This window comes from Ursus maritimus, unplaced genomic scaffold, assembly GCF_017311325.1.
Source record: "Ursus maritimus isolate PB19 unplaced genomic scaffold, ASM1731132v1 scaffold_14, whole genome shotgun sequence".
Lineage (NCBI taxonomy): Eukaryota > Metazoa > Chordata > Mammalia > Carnivora > Ursidae > Ursus > Ursus maritimus.
In genome coordinates, this window is record NW_024423786.1 from 1,986,580 (window position 1) to 2,007,250 (window position 20,671).

At 41.7% G+C, this 20,671-nt stretch overlaps 1 protein-coding gene across 1 annotated transcript in view; it reads left to right on the forward strand.

Annotated features, from left to right (window-relative positions):
* The window catches only part of KBTBD12 (kelch repeat and BTB domain containing 12), a 69,261-nt gene that overhangs the window by 40,650 nt on the left and 7,940 nt on the right, over positions 1-20,671 (forward strand). Inside the window, exon 5 of the mRNA XM_008697813.2 lies at positions 1,375-1,572. Coding sequence (XP_008696035.1) covers positions 1,375-1,572 — 198 coding nt within the window. The remainder of the gene's footprint in view (positions 1-1,374; positions 1,573-20,671) is intronic.

Below are 20,671 nucleotides of genomic sequence, written 5' to 3' on the forward strand. Positions count from 1 at the left end.
GCTTTTATTGAAACTTCTAAGTTATGTTCAGGATGCTGGTTGCTCGGCGTGCCCCAGCCTGACTTCCAGTGACTTGCATTTAAACTGTTTGCGTCCTCTTGTTAAAAGGCCTTCCGAAGTGGTTGTAATATCATCCGGCCTAGTCATATCTCTCCTGGGTCTTGGGGAGCAGGTAACTAAAGCATCTCGTTCTTACCTGATGGGGAGTTGCCAGGTTTAGCTGCTGGTGATAAATCCTCTTCTTTAAGGCTGTCTTGCCCCACAAATAGGAAATTCCACTTTTTGTTGGACTAAGAAACCTCTGGCTACCACAGTGCCACAGTGAAAGAGGGCCGTGAACAGCAGAGCCGTGCAGTTAACCAAGGCCAGCGTGTTCCCCTCCTCGGAAACGCTGTGGCTCAGACTTGGCACTGTAATGGGCTAAATAATTTATTCAGTCGGATAAAAGAGAAAGCAGCTAAGAGCTTCCTGAGTTGATAGCCTCAGTCCCTGGATCCATACTGAGACAGGAAACGGGCCGGGCTCCATCAGCAAAGAGGAGAAAAACAAAAATAAGATATCCTCCAAAGTCCTCTGCCATCACCACTGTTACTCGTTACAGTCTTTGGCCTTCTGAGTCTAATAGGTATCTCTTTTCAGTTACCTGTCTCCATGTTGTCTACCTATTTATTTGCATACATGACCCTTTTTCCACCACATTAATTTCTTAACAGAAGAAAACATGCCTTATTCATCTTCCTAAGTTTCTTATCACTTAGCACATTGCCTTGATAAAGCGGGCAACCAGTGAATGTCTGTTGAATGAACTGTATCATCCAAAAATGGGAGATGCACTGGGCATTTGGGTTTGGAGCCTTTCTTTGACCCCAAACCTGAACTTTATCAACAAATGGCCCTTCCCTAATGGGGAAAAGTCCATGCAACTTAAGAAGAGAAGAAAAGACAGGCTTCCATTGATGAGGAACAGCAAGGACCCATCCCTGCTGGCAGGTCAGTGAACCTTGCCAACGATCAACTGAAAGACAGTTGTCAGAGTCGAGGTGCCCTCGCATGCAAACCTGAAATTCTAATCCTAAAGGGGTTGCTCATGGTGTGAACCAGCTTTGGATGTTGTAGGACATAAAGCCTGCAGCGGAATCAGCTTCATGCATAAGCACACACAGAACACTCTAAAACAAGGATATTAAACTGGGCTATGGAGTACGGAGCAGACATCACCATTGCTTAGAAATTATCTGAGAAGTAGCACCAGGCAAGACAGAGAAAAGTCAGGGGCCCATAGATGTGTGGTACAGACTGTAGGAGGAAGGGGGTGCGAGCCACAGGGAAATTGCAGTCCTTGATCGTCTCATTTCTGTGTACCATTCTCTGCAGGTGGAATTGGCTGTGTAGGGCGAGACCAAGGCCAGGTTCGAAAGTGCCTTGATGTGGTGGAGATCTATAACCCTGACGGGGACTTCTGGAGAGAGGGCCCACCTATGCCAAGTCCCCTGCTCTCCCTTCGAACCAATTCTACCAATGCAGGAGCAGTGGATGGCAAGCTCTATGTCTGCGGGGGATTCCACGGAGCAGGTATTGATCCAATTTTAAATGCTTTATAACCTCCCTCCACATTGAATTTAATCCCCCCTTTAATTGACCCAGCCACAAAGAATAATCCTGAGAGCCAGGTGAGCCCTGGCAAAAGCCCGGCCTTCAGAGTTCAGTGACCCTGAGCTGCTCACCGAAGTTCTGAACTTGGGTTTTCACGTCTGCAAAAGGGAGCTGCTATCTCCCCAGGCTACTGTACAAGCTAAATGAGGTCTAGTGTATAATGTGTCTGGCATATAGCAGGCGCTCAACAACTCTGAGCTGAACAGGAGGAGGAGAGAAACGGGAGAAGCAAGCCTAGCCCTGTGACGACATGAACAGGTGGAAGTAGAGGTCTGACCAGCAGTGCTGGGTTTTATCGCCATCTTTATTGACCAAAAGATCCCGCCCTCAGAGAGCACGCCTATTCCTTCTCCACTACCCCCACTTCAAATAAATTGCTTGAAAGCATTTCTAAAATAATACCTAATGCATATATTTATTACCCTACTTAGTTTCCAAGTATCAAATTGTACCATCTTTGCAATATACAGTATGGATTTATCATTTTTAACGTAACAGGGAAACGTTTAAATATGCGCAAAGCTAATAAGCAACTCTGCAAAGCTTGATTAGTTGCACCAGTAAATAAGGCAGAATGCGGTTATATTAAAATGACTAACTGTTCAATTCTAACCTCACTAATAGAAGCACTAGGCCAGTACATATCCATGAAACGCATGCCTCAAGAGCACTTAAAACTTTGGAAGGGTGCCAGAAGAAAATAAAGCTGACACTGCAGCAAAGCCAAGCCTTTGATAAGCCCACCTTCATTTTTAATGCACATCATTGTATGGAAGTTAAAGAATGAAGTTATCATTACGAGCTAAAAGAGACAGGAGATAAATGAACCAAATGCAATGAGTGGACCTTATTTGGCTCTTGATTCAGACAAATCTTCTGTAAAAAGATATTTTTCAGATAGTCTGGAGAATTTTAATATGGACCGGAGTATTAGAGGATAGTAGGGAATTGTTCATTGTCAGGTTATATAATGATGGCAGTGTGATTTTGTATAAAGGAGAAAGAAAAAAAGAGCGTGAACAATTAGAGAGCATTTAGAAGTATTTATGGGTGACAATGATATGCTGTCCGAAATTCGCTTTCATCTACTCCAGCAAATACTTTTTAAAAAGTCAATGGGGTGAGGGGGGCAAGAGCAAATTTTACAGCATTAGTAAAATGTTGATAATTGCTAAAGCTGGATAATGGATGCATCGGGGCGTTATTTCAATACTTGAACATTCCCATAATAAAAAGCTTTAATTTTCCTTTCCCTCTCTTTCTTCAGAGGACTTTCCAAAGAGGTTTTTTAAAAATTGTTTTAATATCTTTTATATTAAACATCACATGCTTGTGTAAAGGAATCTATCATGGTAGCGAGAAACCTGGCTCAGGAAGGAGATCTGATAAGTGCCCTCCGGGTTCACGCTGTGTGTGTAAGGAGGGACACAAGCAGTCAAGAGAGCAATCCCAGCTCCTGGACCCACACATCACCAGGGCTCTCCTCCAGCTGTAATCACACACCTCCTCTCCATCCTCTGGCTTTTGGCTTTCTCTCCACCAGAAGAGAAGGACAGAGAATTACAAAAGGTAGCCTCAGGACATCCAGAGGGAGGGGTGGTAATTAGTGTCTAAGGACCTGGAAGATACCCTGTTTCGTTTTGTGTCTTTACCTTATCTTTCCTCGTATAATATTGAGTTAGAGAACTGATATCCTCCAGCTTTTCAAACATGTCAACACTCATACTATGAGAAACGTCTTTTCTTGGTGCTGTAGTGGACGAACGATGTTTTCAGCCAGAGGGAAAGGGATTTACCATATGAGCTCTCAAAGTCCATTTTAATTATTTGGTTCTAACATGATGGATTTTCTGGGATTAGCTGAATGAATCATCACTGGGGTTTTATGAAAAATGGAGCAATTGTATAATAACATGCCTGTTATGAACAAGCAACCTCAGCATCAGACCTAAAAACAGGCACTGAATTTTCTCTCCTCATGTGACACAAACCTAGTCATCGCATTTATTTAGTCAGAAAACCACAATCAAGAAATTAATCTCTTATAATCTATTTAGTTAATTCAGTAAAAAGGTGATCGAAACATAACTTTTGATGAACATTTGGGATGACATCGAGCTGCCCAACATGTGATGCGAAAGACAGATATGTAAACATGTAATAAATATGATAATTTGTTTTTGGTTAAAATGCTAGTTTGAACACCTCTAGTTTCTCCCCAAGCCCCACTAAGATGACAATAAAAGGAATAACCCCAGTTGGACAAAGGAAAGAAGAGGGAAGGCAACAGCAACCAAATTTTGGAAGCTGGAGGGCAGATGAATGAGTAGTAACTAACCAGACCTGAGAAAGTTCGATCCTGAACTGGCCACAGGAAAAGCAAGCAAGCAAACAAACAAAACCCCCAGATTTGTAGCACAGACCCCCCCCAGGCAGCCTCAGGAACCGGCAACAGCAGGTACTTCTGGAGAGGGAATGAAGGTGATGCTGGGTGAAAGGAAGGAAGACCTGAATCTCCTGCCGCACTCTCAGTAGTGACTCGGAGCCCCTCCTCTCCCCTCGTGGAGACACTCAGTACTAAAGCAGGCAGAGTAGGTGAACAACTGCACACAGAATATTGAGATCTGCACCTTTCTTCCTTCCCTGGCTCCCAGAATGTGGGCAACCGTATCCTCCAGTCAGAGGACTGGAAGACTCGTCTTTGGGGACCTGACCAGCCCTGAAATAAGGCAAAACCAAATCACCTTGTGGAGAACCTCACAAAGAAAGCTTGCTTCCATGGCATCCCACTCTTAAAGACGAACAAACAGCTAGAGACTATCAGAGATTTGAGGAAAGTATGTATATCAGAGACAAAAATCAAAACAAATAAAGAAAAGCTACTTGGAGGAAACAAACTATAACAGGAGAAGTCTACTCAGAGACATAAGAGAACCCATTGTCATCAATGGAAGAAAAAAAGCATATTTAAAGAAGTTCTTGGAAATTAAAAATATGGTAGCATAAATTAAATATACAATAGGAAATTTGGAGGGTATAGTGGGAGGAACTTCTCAGAAAGCAGAGCAAAAAGCAATATGATGGGAAGTGAGAGAGAAAACAAGTCCAAAAGTTTCAACGTTTGAATAAGAGGAGTTCCGGTAAAAAAAGAGCAGAGAAAATGGGGAGGAATAAATCATCTGTGAAATAAATTCAGAAATTTTCCCGGAACTGAAGTCACCAGATTGCAAGGATACACCATGTGAAGGATACACAGGGATAAAAACAAACCCAAACTAAAGCACATCACTGTGACATTACAGAACACTGGGGACAAATGGAAGATCCCAAAAGCTTCCAGAGAGAGAGGGAAAAATTTTCGTACAAAGTGTCAAGAATCAGAATGGCATCCGGTTCTGAACCATGACCTTGGAAGCTAGAAGAAAATGAAGCAAATGCCTTCAAAGATTCTGTGGGGAAATTATTTTCCACTTACACTTCTATACCTGCTGAACTATTCGTTAAGCGCGAGGGCACAGACTCAGCCAAGCAATGTCTCAAAACCTGTATCTCCTCTGTGCCCTTTTATTAGGACATGATTCACCAAAAATGGACATGTAAACCAAAAAAAGAGTCCAGGGATCCAGAGAACAGGATCAAACACAATAGAGAGGAAGAAATTCCCAGGAAGATGTTGAGAGGAGACCTAAGAGTGGCCGTCTGCATGGCAGGCCTGAACAGCCACCAGCACAGAATGGAGCGACTCTAAAGGCTCTGCAGGAGAAGACCTCCAGCAGAGAAAACTCATCAAATCTTAATGTTTTGAAAGATCTAAACATTTAGACATGAAAACTAACAAAATCGAACAGCTGACTTTGAGAAAACAGGAAGTTGCACAGGAAAGGAAAAGTGTGGCACAAGGCTGGCTCATCTGTGACTAGCTTTTATAAGAATAACGTCTAATAATGTAAATATTAAATCTTGAGCTGACCAAAATGACACCTGAACTATCCTGGGAAAATGGGAAACCAGAAAGTAGGCAGATGTAGGGATGTGAAAGAAAGGTGAAACCACATTTTCCACAGTGGACACCAAGAGTCCATACCTTCATCCGAGAAATCAAGAAGTGGCAGTAGTATAAAAAATGTTATTTACGAATACAGTGCTCAATGCCAGCAGACTCAGCCACAGCTGAAAGAGGAGCAGTAAATGGCGAGGAGGGGAGGAGATGACTGTTTTGAAGGAACATGCCTGTTTGACTCTACGTATGTCATGTGCATGTACAACTGATAAAACAAAAACTAAACTTAAAATGTATAAATAATAGTACATATAATGGTGGAATAACTGGAGGGTATGGAGGAAAATATTAACAAGTATATCTATTGGGAGATAATTCTCCATGAGTCTCAGGCATTTCTGCATGTCTTGTGAGCAGAAACACTGACTGTCTTTGTCCTGGGCTATCTTTTTAAGCATGTTTGTATCACATACAGCCCAGAAGACTGAAACGGTGTCTCCCTCCATAGCAAAAGGCAGGCGTGCTTACTGGCCATGATAAAAGATTCAGGGTCCTGGGGCCCCCGGGTGGCTCAGTCAGTTAGGCACCCAACTCTTGATTCCGGCTCAGTTCATGATCTCAGGGTCGTGGGATCGAGCACTGCATCAGGCTCCATGCTCAGTGGGAAGTCTACTGTCTCCCTCCCACTGTACATCTGCCCCACCCCCCCAAATAAATAAATAAATCTTAAAAAAAAAGTTTCGGGGTCCCTAAGCTCAGGGTTCCTCTACTATAATGCAGCCCACTGACTGTACAGGTGTCACCTGTCACTCTTCATGTTGCCCTGTGGGAACTGGGTCTCAAATAACCGATGCTGGTGCACGGGCGACTGCTCTTGCTGTGAATGACATTGTTCTTCATCTCAGACCTGGGAGTTTCACATCATCTCTCAGTATCCACAAAACTGTAACAAGCTACCGTGTAAAATCTCAGACGGTGCACAGTTCTTGACAGAATCCTGGGACTCAGAGGGTGGGGTGGGGGGGACAAAAAAAGAAAACAAAACCTCTTTCTCCACCTCCAACAGGATGAGGAAGCCAACATTATGTTTCGAAAACATCAGAGCTCATTTTCCGATTCATTCTGATACCAAAACTAGACAAAGACATTGCAAGACAACTACAGGTCAATACCCCTTGTGCAAAAATCCTCAACAAAATACAAGCAAACTGAATCCAGCAACATACCAAAAAAATTATATACCATGTCAAGCAGGGTTTATCCGAAGAATGCAAAGTTGATTAAACCATATGAAAATTAACCAATGCAATACACTGTACTTGTAGAATGAAGGACAAAAAACAGGTCGATCATTTCAATACACGCAGAAAAAGGATGAGTCAGAATCCAACACCCTTCCATGTTGGTAACACCCAACAAACTAGAAAGGGAAGGGAACTTCCACAACCTGATAAGGGGCATCTGTGAAAACCCCACAGCTAACATCATACTTAGGGGTCAAGGACTGAAAGCTTTCCCCCTAAAATCAGGAACAAGACAAGAATTTCTATTTTTGCCTCTTCTATTCAACATTGTACTGGAGGTTCCAATGAGGGCAATTAGGAAAGAAAAATAAATAAAAAGCATCCAGATCAGAAAAGAATAAATAATTGCATATGACATGATCTTTTATTTAGAAAAATTCTAAAGAATCCATACACCAAAAAAGCTTTTAGAGCTAATAAATGAATTCAGCAAGGTTGCAGGATGCAAGATCAATATACAAAAAAAATTGTATTTCTATACACTCACGATAAACAATCTGAAAATGAAATTAAGAAAATGATTCTAGTTTAATAGTATCCAAAAGAATAAAAAGCTTAGGAATAAGCATGCCCTAAAAAGTGCAGGACTTGTACACTGAAAACTGCTAAACATCATGAAAAGAAATTGAAAACCTAAATGAAATGTAAGATATTGCACAGAAAAATTGACAGGCTGATCCTAAAATTTATATGGGAATGCAAGAGACCTAGAATATGCCAAAGTCTTGAAAAAGAACAAAATTAGAAGACTCAGACTTTCTAATTTCAAAACTTCCTTCAAAGCTGTCATAATCAAGACCGTGTGGTACTGGCACAATAACAGGCATATAGACCGGTGGAATACACGTGACATTCCAGGCTGGTACAAGGCTGCCAAGACAATTCAATGGGGAAAGGATCCCTTTTTCAACAAATGTGCAGGAATAGTTGACATCCACATGCAAGTGTGTGTCACCCATGCACAAAAATAAAGTAGAGCCACAAGCTAAACGTAAGAGCTAAAACTGTAAAACTCTCAGAAGAAAGCACAGGCATAAATCTTGTGGTCCTGAATTGGGCAGTGGTTTCTTAGATACACCTGAGCACAAACAAAAAAGAAAAAGTACGGAAATTGTACAATGCAATTAAAAACTTTTGTGCTTCAAAAGGGCACCATCCAGAAAATGAAGACAACCCACAGGATGAGAGAAAATATTTGCAAACCACATATCTGATAAGAGTCTTGTATCTAGAATATATTAAGAACTCCTACAATTCAGGGCGCCTGGGTGGCACAGCGGTTAAGCGTCTGCCTTCGGCTCAGGGCGTGATCCCAGCGTTATGGGATCGAGCCCCACATCAGGCTCCTCCGCTATGAGCCTGCTTCTTCCTCTCCCACTCCCCCTGCTTGTGTTCCCTCTCTCGCTGGCTGTCTCTATCTCTGTCAAATAAATAAAATCTTTAAAATAAAATACCCCGTTAAAAAAAAAAAAAACTATAATGAGGTAATGCTTTACCACCCCGGGGATGGCTACAATACAGAAAAGAAATAGCAAGTGTTGACAAGGGTTGGCAAAACGGGATCCTCGTGCCTTGCTGGTGAAAATGTGAAATGGGGCAGTTGCTTTAGGAAACCATCTGGCAGCTCCTCAAAAGGTTAAACAGAGTTGTCATAGGACCCAGCAATTCCACTGCTAGGTATAGACCCAAGAGAATTGAAAATACGTGTCCACACAAACACCTGTACATGAATGTTCATAGCAGCGGGATTTTTAATAGCCTAAAAGTAGAAATAACCCAAATCCCTATCAACTAATGAATGCACAAAGGAAATGTGGTACATTCATACGATGGAATATTATTTGGCAATAGAAAGGAATGGCGTACAACAGAAACTACCACGTAAATGAACCTTGAAAACATTATGCTAAGAAAAAGAAGGCTGTCACAAAAGACCTTGTATGATTCCATTTATATGAAATGTGCAGAAAAGGCAAATGCATAGAGATAGAAAGTAGATTTGTGGTTGTCAGGGGGAATCAGGAACAAGAAATGACTGCTAATGGGTTCAGGGTACAGGGTTCCTTTTTAAGGAGAAATGTTCTGAGATTAGATGGTGGTGATGGTTGCACAGCTCTGTGAATATACTAAAACACACTGAATTACACATTTTTTAAAAGATTGATTTTATGGTATGTAGATTATTATCACAATAAAGCAGTTATTAGGGGAAAAAGAGCTCTTCCCCTTTCTTTCCCCCCCAATGTAATTCAGCTTTTGTGTTTGACACTAATGAGGAGAATTAGCTGAATTGCCCACAGGGAGAGTGCATGGAGGTGAGTTCTTTGCTTGGAAGAGGCAGAAATGGCTCAATCTTGGGACAGAAATAAAGGTTTCCAGAGACAGGGAGAGACAGTGGTGGCAGGTGACACCTAGTGGCAGGAACCTGTTCCCTGCTCATAAAAGCCTCCAGGAGGAGAGGACAACATAGTGGCCGTAGGAGCTTGCAAAAGACGCCTGTGTCGATGCTTAACACACAGAAATCTTGCCTTTCGAGGGACCAGGTGAGCCTGGAGAGCAGACGTCTCGGTGATAGCTGTAATGAACCAAATACCAAAGACCCACTCCTGTGTTTTCTAGCTCCAGTGAGCCCCCGGGATTCTCGGATATCCCGCGAGGAGGGGCTGCCCCCAGAGGGCTCAGCTGCCTTCTCTCTGACAAATCCCCCACTTTGGCTCTCATTCCAGCTACTGGCTCTTTGAGACTCGGCTGTGTCTTCCTTCTATCCTCTGCTCTTAGCATGTTTCCCCGCTCTGAGCCTCTGGTGCAGGACCCCCTCACCTCCTACCCCTGCAGCAGCCAGTTGGCACACGCACGTATTTGCAATCTGTAGTAGCGACGCTCCCATTCCTTCCAAGGTAACACGGGACCTTCTTGAGCAAGCTGAGGGAGCCGCTCCTTCTCCATTTCAGCTCTACATGGCACCCGAGCAGGTGGGGCTCTTGGCAGAGAGATTCCCCCAGAGTCCAGCCCTAAGTCCCTTCCGCATCCAGTCCCCCTTAACCCATCTGACACATTTTCACCATCTTCCTTGGATAATTCTAGGGGACCCAGGAATCTGTCCTTCCTCCACCCAGGACCGGAGAATCTCTCTGCCTCCCTTATCCCCAGCAAGAATTCCTCTCAAACCACTCCTCTGTTTTCTCTCATTCAGCCTGGGGCCCAGTCCTAAAGGCAGAGACGCTGGCAAGGACACACCTGAGTTATCAAAAAGAGAAAACACACTGGGTAGTATTTCAAAAAATTAATTACCTCACTAACAAATGTAGAATCAAATGGACAGCTAACAGTTTCCTGGTCGTGACTCTGCTAGGAGCTGTTCTGTGCACTTTGCATATGTTACTTTATTTAATTCTCACGCGAGCCTGTGAGGTAGATACTCTAATTACCCTCATGGACTAAAGCAGAAACAGAAGCCACCCAAAGAGGTCACACAGAGGGTAAATGTTGAATCTGGGATTCAATCCAGATCGTCCGGCCCCAAAGTCTGTATTTTTTTTTTAAGATTTTATTTATTTATTTGACAGAGAGAGAGACGGCCAGCGAGAGAGGGAACACAAGGAGGGGGAGTGGGAGAGGAAGAAGCAGGCTCCCAGCGGAGGAGCCTGATGCGGGGCTCGATCCCATAACACCAGGATCACGCCCTGAGCCAAAGGCAGACGCTTAACGACTGCGCCACCCAGGCGCCCCAAAGTCTGTATTTTTTAACCAGGGGGCTAAATTGTCTCTTTGTGCCAGACAAATTAAATCAGAATATTTGGGCATGGGGCCTGGGCATCAATATTTTTTCAAACTCTTCCAATTCTTCGAATATGCAGTCAGAACTGAGAAGCACTGCCCTGGCTGATGTCCGTTGTTCATTCATTCAACAGAGCTTTATTGAATGACTTCTAGGTAATAGGCCCATGTTAAGCCCTGGAGAAAGAATATATGCAGTCCCAGGCCTGGAGGAGCGAAGCGAAGGCAAAATTGGAAGTTGCTACATTAGTGAAACAGTGCTTTCAGCCAGAGGCTTAGAAGGTGGCTGTGCTCCCTTAGAGAAACAGCTGATTGCAGGTTTGGAGCGCAAAAACTGGGAGGTGAACTCAGGATATCTTGTAATACCGGAAGGCAAGTGAGCTCTGAAAGACTTAAGGGAGTCATATCAAAAGACAGAGAAGCCAGCCCAAAAGGGCAGTCAATGGCCACATTTGGAATAATTCAAACATCAAAAGTTGTTATTGACTGTAATTGATTGAATACATAATAAATGTAGAAGGAATGTTAGAAGGAGACATCGACTCATCATTTTGCAACCCCTACCGTAGTAATTGGGTCAGGCAAATCATCAGTGGATATTAAAAACACTGACTGAAAGGTTATGGAGAACAGGAATCCACGTGGCACCGGTGTATTTCTCAATACCAACCACAATACTAATACTAACTGCAATGAGGAAAAATACATGCTCCTACAGCAGGGAAATTGGATGGTCACCATTATAACCAGATAATCATCATTAAAAACGGGATAATTTTATAGGACAGTTGACCCTTGAACAACGCAGGGGTGAGGCTTGCCGACCCCCCATGCAGTCAAAAATCCACGTATAACTTTGGACTCTCCAAAAACTTAACTAATAGCCTCCTCTTGACCGGAAGCCTTACCAGCAACATAAAGAGTCGATTAACACATATTTTGTATGCTATATGCATTATATACTAAAATAGTTACATTAAAATAGAGAAAAGAAAATGTTAAATCATAAGAAGGAGAAAATCTATTTATAGTAGTATACTATATTTATTGAAACAAATCTGCATATAAGTAGATTCAAATCGATGTTGTTCAAGGATCAGCTGTATTTTCTCTCTACGTAATACAGTAGGAAGGACTCTTGCCCACCTACTATCACCAAAGTGATTAACTTGTGTCTAATCAAGCCTCTAGACTTCCAATTTATAGGGAAGACAAGGGAGAGGAACCAGTCGAATGACCCTATGAGGGAACAGACGGATTCCGAATGTGGACATTCAAACAGGAGAACTGTCCGCAGACCCAGAAAAGTTAGTTAGTGCCATGGGGGGAAAAATGGTGCCATCCTAAATGAAAAGAGATCAGAGAGACGTAAAAACCAAATAAAACATGTGAGCGCCTATTGGATTCTGATTGAAAACGACAGTCATGTAAGGACATTTTTCGGACAACTGGGGAAATCAGAACATGGACAGGATGTTATTTAATGTGATGGAATGAATGTGTTTTTTTAAGGTGTGGTAATGGTATTGTAATTATGTAAAGAAATATCTTAATTCTCAGAGGAGGCATGCTGAGTATTTAGGGCTGAAGTGTCATGCCTGCAATTAATTTTTAAGGGTTTCAGAAAAAGAAAATGTGTGTTCATGTGTACACATGAGGGAGGCAGTAAAAATATGGAAACATGTTAACTATTATTGAATCTAAATGTAAGTCTGCAGGTATTCATTGCACTCTGCTTTCGACTGTTTCAAATTTCTCAAAATAAAAAGTTGAGAAAGGAACAAAAAGCTTTGGTGGCAACTACACAATCAACTTCTGTTTTATCCCAGGACTATCAGCCACAGAGAGAAATACAGTATAATTGAATTTGTCTGTTTTACCGTTGTTATTTCAATCTTCCCTGGAGAAATTGTACTAAAATTGTAATATCCTGAAGGAGAGTTGCTACTTTGGTTTTTTAGATGTCATATATATCGTTTGTATTTCCAAAAAGAATGGTGACAATTTAAAGAATAAGCATAGGTGCAATGAAACTAAAAACATGCTTAGTAATAAGTGGAAGGGGTAGTTTTATCAGAAAACCTAAGCTAAGAAAAATTTCCAGAATTTAGCTCAGCTTCCTGGCCACCAAGGCCAAGAAGGAAAAATGATGGGTTCTAAAGCTCCTGTTGAGGGAGGCATACAAGTGTCTCCTTTTACTGCTTCTCATGCCAAGTCTGCCTTATTCTTTTCTCACTGTGTTCTTCCCAAAGACTTTCCATGGTACGGGGCAAGATGGCACAACAGCCATCAGTTTCACCCTGCTCTGTCCCTCCAGCCATCCAGCACTGTTCTCCAGACTCTGGAACAATGGAGTGTGGATCAGTTCACGTGCAGGGGGTCAGGAAGGTAATATCCTCCAACGGATAGGACCTCCTGTCACTGGAGAGTGAGAGGGTGACATGCCATCCTGAAGTCCTGTGGCCTCACTGCTTCGGTTCCTGTCATGACTGCTAAGGGACTAACTCGTGTTCCACACCAGCTTTTCCCTCCACACCAATTGGCCTCATTTTCCAATTAAGTTTCCAATAAATAAAAGTAACCATCTGCCTTAGGCTGAGCTCCTCCAAAAATAGACGCTGAGACAGGATTTGAGTTTACGTAGTTCTCGGGGGCATTAAGAGAAGGGAAGAGAGTGAGACAGCAAAGGAAAAGGGCCACGAGGAAGAATTAACTGGCAGGTTACCACCGTGGCCACTGGTATTCAGTCCCATTGGAAAACTCAGAGACAGTGTGGATCAGCCTCCGGGTTGTTCCCTATGGTGGGGAATCTGAAGTATTTATCCTCAGATTGACTCCTTGGCACTCCTGACTTGCCCCACCGGAGCTGAGAGAAAATCCTCAGGCACAGAGTAGCAGGTGGATGTAATCAGCACATTCTGGAACAAACATCACAGAGAAGATATGGCTGACGGCTGATCTGTCGGTGATATCACTGACAGTGCCTTCCACACCATCCTAACCACCCTTTAAACAAAGAGGTTTTATTACTTCTAACTAAAGAGCTGCATCTGAACAGATTTGGCTTCCAGTGGTTTTAGCCGACTGTCACTGTTTTCATCTTGCACAAGTCTCTTCTTACCATGTAATCACTGGTTTTGCGTTCTTTTTTCTAGAATGCATCCAAGAATAGGAACACAGCCTCAGTATTCTGTGCTGAGCTGGCATACAGATCTATATATGTTTTATAAGTTTTTGCAAACTTGAAAGATTGACATTGATTTGTAAGCATGACACACGATTTTTCTCTCCAGTCTCCAAGCTGGGAAAGACTGGGCAAGTCTGCTAGCCCTGGACTGCGGCGGCAGAAAGGCCTGGGATCCTGCAACACCGACATCACAATGGCCACAACAGAACAGAATTTAGGGAACTCTGTTCTTTTTAAAACTAACTCAGAAATACTTTCAAGCTTACAGAAAAGTCACAAAAGTAAAAACAGCATAATCAATACACAGATTCACCTACTGCTAACGCGTTGCCTCTTTATTTAGCATTTGTTTAGTCACTGGATCCATCTGGCCGTAGGTATGTATATATTCACACGTGCAGACAGATACAGAACTGTATTCTAATCATATGCGAGTAAGTTGCCCTTTTCCCCTAAATACTGGAGTGTGTGGAATAAAAAGAATATTCTCTTACATAGCCACAGCGTAACTAACAATTTTAGGAATTTTAACATTGATTCATACTTTCATTTATTCTACTCTCAGTATTCTAATTTTGTCAGTTGACCTAATAATGCCCTTTACAGCCTTTTTTCCTCTCCATACCCGTCTACCATCAGGTATTGCGTTTTGTCGATATGTCTCTTCAGTTTCCTTACATTAGAAATATTTCTACATACATTTTTTGGCTTTTATAACATTGACATTTTAAAATAATACAATCTTCCCTCTTTTTAAACAAAATATTCCTCTTCTGAGATCCAATTGTTGATTCCTTGGGATTAAACCCACGTTATGCACTTCTGGCTAGAATATTACATCCCTGCTATGTTCTTCTCGGGGCATGACATCTGGGGGCGAATCAAGTCCATTGCCCCTCACTGGCAATGTTGTTTTTATTTACCTGGTCAAGATACTGTCTGACTTCTCCACTATATAGTTACTATTTTCTCCTTACAACTAATAGCCAATGTGCGAGGAGATGCTTTAAAACCATGAGTTTTTTATTTTTTCACTTAATATCTCCCAGAAGTCATTCCATATCAGGTCATAGAGATCATCCTTGCTCATTTTTACAGCTGGGTAGTGTTCCAGTGTGTGTATGTATCATAGGAACTCTGTTCTTTGTTTTTTGCGAAGGTAACTCCCCAGCATCTCTTTGGACCAAAAGCTAGGGCCATCTTCCTGATTTTAACAAGGGACTGTAAACTGGGTTCCAGTCAAGATGGAGTAAGCACCTGTCACCCCGTCTCTGCCACTGAATGCAAGCAATACCCCTGGGCAGAATGCATGGAACAGCTACCTGAGAACTCCGAAACTGAATGGTCGAGGGCAGATTGGGGAAGAAAGCCAGAACTTGCAGTACCAGCAAATCAATGATAAATTCCCCATTCGTTTCCCTTGGTACCCACTGGCCGAGACTCAAAGGCAGCCTGGAACCCAGAACTTTGCACCAAGTGTGGACAGAAAGAGCTCTAAGAGAAGCCCTCTACTTCTGTTTCAAGGAACAAGAAAGAGGACTGCATGGGTCAGAGAGAGTGGGGGATATTGTCTTCTTCCTCATTTTCCATTCTCTCCCACCCCAGCCCTCAGGCAATGTCCGGTGGTGACTGACAGCAGCAGGCACTGGGATGGCTGGCACCCTTCTCTCTTGACCAGGGGACCTTTGGTCCCAAGAGTGTGAGGAAAGACCTCATTGCCTTTCTCTCTCAATCTACTGGCCCTTACACCTGAAAGCAAACACATTTGAGGAAAGTGTGCAGCCGCGTGGGGTATCTAAAGCCCCGGGTTTTAGCCAGAAGACCAGGAAGGGGAACAAGGGAATTCCTAGGGGCAAAAATGTGTCAGGAAGATTGCCAATAGGAGCAAGCTCAAGAAAATGATCCCATTGCTTTTGGCTTTCGGCTCAGAGGAAACAAAGGTGCAACTGTCTTCAGTTGCCCTGAATTTGGGTTCATCTAACACCAGCCACCTCCACCATGCCACCTAAGTTCGACCCCAAGGGGATCAAAGTCGTATACCTGAGGTGCATAGGTGGGGCAGTCGGTGCCACATATGCCCTGGCCCCAAAAATCAGCCCCCTGGGTCTGTCCCCAAAAAAGTTTGGTGATGACATCGCCAAGGCAACCAGTCATTGGAAGGGTCTAAGGATTACAGTGAAACTGACCATTCAGAATAGACAGACTCAGATTGAAGTGGTACCTTCTGCCTCTGCCCTGATTATCAAAGCCCTTAGGGAACCACCAAGAGACAGAAAGGAGCAGAAAAACATTAAGCACAGTGGAAATATCACTTTTGATGAGATTGTCAGCATTGCCTGACAGGTGCGGCACCAAGCTTTAGCCACTAATGCCATTCAGCTTTAGCCAGGTTCCATCTCTGGAACCCATAAAGAGATCCTGTGGACTGCGCGCTCGTGGGCTACAATGTTATGACCACCATCAATAGTCGTATGGTGGAATGCTGGTTAGTTAGAACTACAAAGGAAAATATTTCAATAAAGGATCATTTGACAGCCAAAAAAAAAAAAAAGATGCATAACGTTGGTTATGAGTTCCTGGGCTCATGCCCCACCTGCACATGGATGATTTAGCCCTCAATGGTATACCAAAGTCTTTGAGAACTGATCTGAATAGTGATCACTGCCCAGTCTCTGCCTGGCCACTGCGTAACACACGTGGAGAGAGCTCAGTGACATTGCAAGGGCTTTAAAAACTGACATTGGGAGCACAGCCCACAAAAGGTAGGTGGGAACTGGTGTTGTACCTCCCTGGGTCTGTTTTCTGCTTAGGAAAAAAAATCAACATTTTCCATAGGATTTAAACAAGACCCAGAATCATACTATTCACAATGCCTACATGTAATTCAAAATTACTTGACATACCAAGAACCAGGGAAATATCAACATCTCACATGGGAGAAGACAAGACAACATGCCAGCTCTGAAATGGCACAGATTTTGAAATAACTGGGCAGACACTTTAAAGCAGTTATTGTAATGGGGCTCCAAGAAGTGGCTACTTTTGTAAGGCATGTTAAGATAGAAAGTCTCAGTAGAGAAATAGAAGTCATTAAAAAAAGAACCAAATGGCAATTTTGGAACTGAAAAAATAACAGGTTACTGAATGGGCTCAATATCACAATGGAGAGTACAGGAAAGAGTGCAAAATGAGTGCATTTGAAGATAGATAAATAAAATTATCCCATCAGAATAACAAAAAGAAAAAACTGAAAAAAAAAAGTGAACAGAGTTTGGGGACCTATGAGGCAATACTAAGAGGTCTAATACTCATGTCATGATCCCAGAGGGAAAAGGAGAAGGAATGTGGGTGAAGAAAAGATATTTAAAGGAATAATGGCTGAAAACTTGCCAAATTTGGCTAATGAAATACACTTACAGATTCAAGAAACTCAGCAAACTCAAATAAATCAATCAGAGAAAGACAATTATCATATGATCTCCCTCAGGTGGAATTTAAGGGAAAAATAAAACAAGATGGAATCAGAGAGGAAGACAAACCATAAGAGACTCTTAATCATAGAAAACAAACTGAGGGTTGCTGGAGGGGAGGTGGGGGATGAGGTAACTGGGTGATGGACGTTAAGGAGGGCATTCGATGTAATGGGTACTGGGTATTATATAAGAATGATGAATCACTGAAACTAATAATACATTATTGTTAATTAATTGAATTTAAATTTTAAAAAAGAAACTCAGCAGACTAAAAACAAGATAAATTTGAAAAAACCCACACCCAGACACATCATAACCAAACGTGTAAAAACTAAAGATAAGGAAAAGATCTTGAAGAAGCCAGAGAAGAACAGATAACATATGAAGGGAAAGTATTAAAATAAGTGTGGATTTCTCAAGCTAGGTCAGAAGGCAATGAAACAAAATCTTTAAGCTCTGGGAAAAAAATTATCTGGAATTGTATATGTAGCAAAAATATCCTTCAGGAATGAGGGCAAAATTAAGATTAGACATTCTCTGATGGAGAACTGAGAGATTTATGGCCAACAGACCTGCCAACAGAAAGTTAAAGAAAATTCCTCAGATCAAAGGCAAATGATATAGAGAAAGTTGGTACCTCAGGAATCAAGGAAGAGAAACAGAAATGGTAAATACTTGGATAAATATGATGGACTACCTTTCTCCTTTTCAGTTCTTTAGATTATGTTTGACAGTTGATGGCAGAAATTTTAACATTGTCTCACAGCGTTTTCTTTTTTTTTTAAGTTTTTATTTTATTTCCAGTTCGTTAACATACAATGTTATACTAGTTTCAGGTGTGCAGTATAGTCATTCAACACTTCCATACATCATCTGTGCTCATCACAACAAGTGCAATCCCCATCACCTATTTATTTCATCCATCCCCCATCCCATCTCCCTTCTGGTAACCATCAATTTGTTCTCTATAGTTAAGGGATTGTTTCTTAATTTCTTTGCCTCTCTCGCTTTTTCTTTAGTTTGTTTATTTTGTTTCTTAAAGTCTACATATGAGTGAAATCATATGGTATTTGTCTTTCTCTGACTGACTTATCTCACTTAGCATAATATTCTCTAGCTCCATCCATGTCATTGCAAATGGAAAGATTCCATTCTTTTTTATGGCTGAGTAATATTCCATTATCTAGATAGATAGACAGATACATGATAGATAGATGGATAGATAGAGAGATAGATAGATAGATATGACGTCCATCAATTGATGAACCCTTGAGCTGCTTGCTTCCATATCTTGGCTATTGTAAATAATTCTGCAATAAAACATAAGGGTATATGTGTCCCTTTAGATTAGTGTTCTTGTATTCTTTGGATAAATACCCAGTAGTGCAATTACTGGATCATAAATATTTTTAACTTTTTGAGAGACCTCCATACCATTTTCCACAGGGGCTGCACCAGTTTGCATTCCCACCAACAGTGCATGTTTTTGTCCACATCCTCACCAACACCTGTTGTTTCTTGTGTTGTTGATTTTAGCTTTTCTGACAGGTGTGAGGGGATATTTCATTGTAGTTTAGATTTGCATTTCCCTGATGAGTGATGTTGAGCATCTTTTCATGTGTCTGTTGGCCATTGGATGTGTTCTTTGGAGAAATGTCTGTTCATGTCTTCTGCCCATTTTTTAGTTGGATTTTTTGGTTTTTGTGTGTTGAGTCTGATAAATTCTTTATATATTGTGGATACTAACCCTTTATTGGATATGTCACTTGCAAATATCTTCGCTCATTCCATAGGTTGCCTTTTTGTTTTGTTGATTGTTTCCTTCACCGTGCAGAAACCTTTTACCTTGATGAAGTCCCAATAGTTTATTTTTGCTCTTGTTTCCCTTGCCTCAGGAGACATACTTAGAAAGAAGTTGCTATGGTGAATGGTCTGACAGTGTTTTCAGTGTATGGTTGTTTTTTTTTTTTTTAATTTATTTGAAAGAGAGAGGGAGAGAGAGCACAACAGGGGGAGGGGGAGGGGCAGGCTGAGAGGGAGAAGCAGACTCCCCATTGAGCAGGGAGCCCAACTCAAGGCTCAATCCCAGGACCCTGAGGTCATGACATGAGCCAAAGGCAGACACTTAACCACTGAGCCTCCAGGCACCCCATTTCCTGTGTATGTTAATGTTATGCAGAGACGACCATTTCCCCAAGGGTAGACATAGGAACTATATGGTAGAAAGATTCCTATGTTCCACTTGAAATGATAATATATTAATTAGTCTGTTAAAAGTTAAGTATGTATATTATAATCCTTAGAAAACTACTAAAAAAAACCTCTACAAGCAGGTGTGGCTAAAAACTCAAGATAAATTAAAATAGGATATTAAGAATTTTCAAATAATTCAAAAAGAAGGAAAGGAGAAATGAAGGTACAAAAATAAAAGAAATAATAAAATAGTGAGAAGGGCCATATGCACCCCAATGTTCATAGCAGCATTGTCCACAATAGCTAAATCGTGGAAGGAGCCGAGATGCCCTTCAACAGATGACTGGATTAAGAAGTTGTGGTCCATATATACAATGGAATATTACTCAGCTATCAGAAAGAACGAGTTCTCAACATTTGCTGCAACATGGACGGTACTGGAGGAGATAATGCTAAGTGAAATAAGTCAAGCAGAGAAAGACAACTATCATATGATTTCTCTCATCTATGGAACATAAGAACTAGGATGATCAGTAGGGGAAGAAAGGGATAAAGAAAGGGGGCGGTAATCAGAAGGGGGAATGAAGCATGAGAGACTATGGACTCTGAGAAACAAACTGAGGGCTTCAGAGGGGAGAGGGTGGGGGAATGGGATAGGCCGGTGATGGGTAGTAAGGAGGGCACGTATTGCATGGTGCACTGGGTGTTATATGCAACTAATGAATCATCGAACTTTACATCAGAAACCAGGGATGTACTGTATGGTGACTAACATAATATAATAAAAAAACATTAAAAAAAAGAAATAATAAAATAGTGACCTAAATCCAAACCAATATTTACATTAAATATAATGGTCTGTTTTGGATAATTTTGTCTCATAGACCTTCCAAGCAGTGGTTTGTTCTTCCCTTAAGGACATTGCACTCAAGGCACGCTCTCCTTTCTGCTCTGGCCTTTAGTGAGATCAGAGAGAAACTGGCAGTCTATATACAGCCAGTGAAAAGAACTTCAGACACATTTATGCACCAACTTCACCTCCTCTTCCTCAATTTTATTTTTCTATCTTTATTTTCCCTCCTTT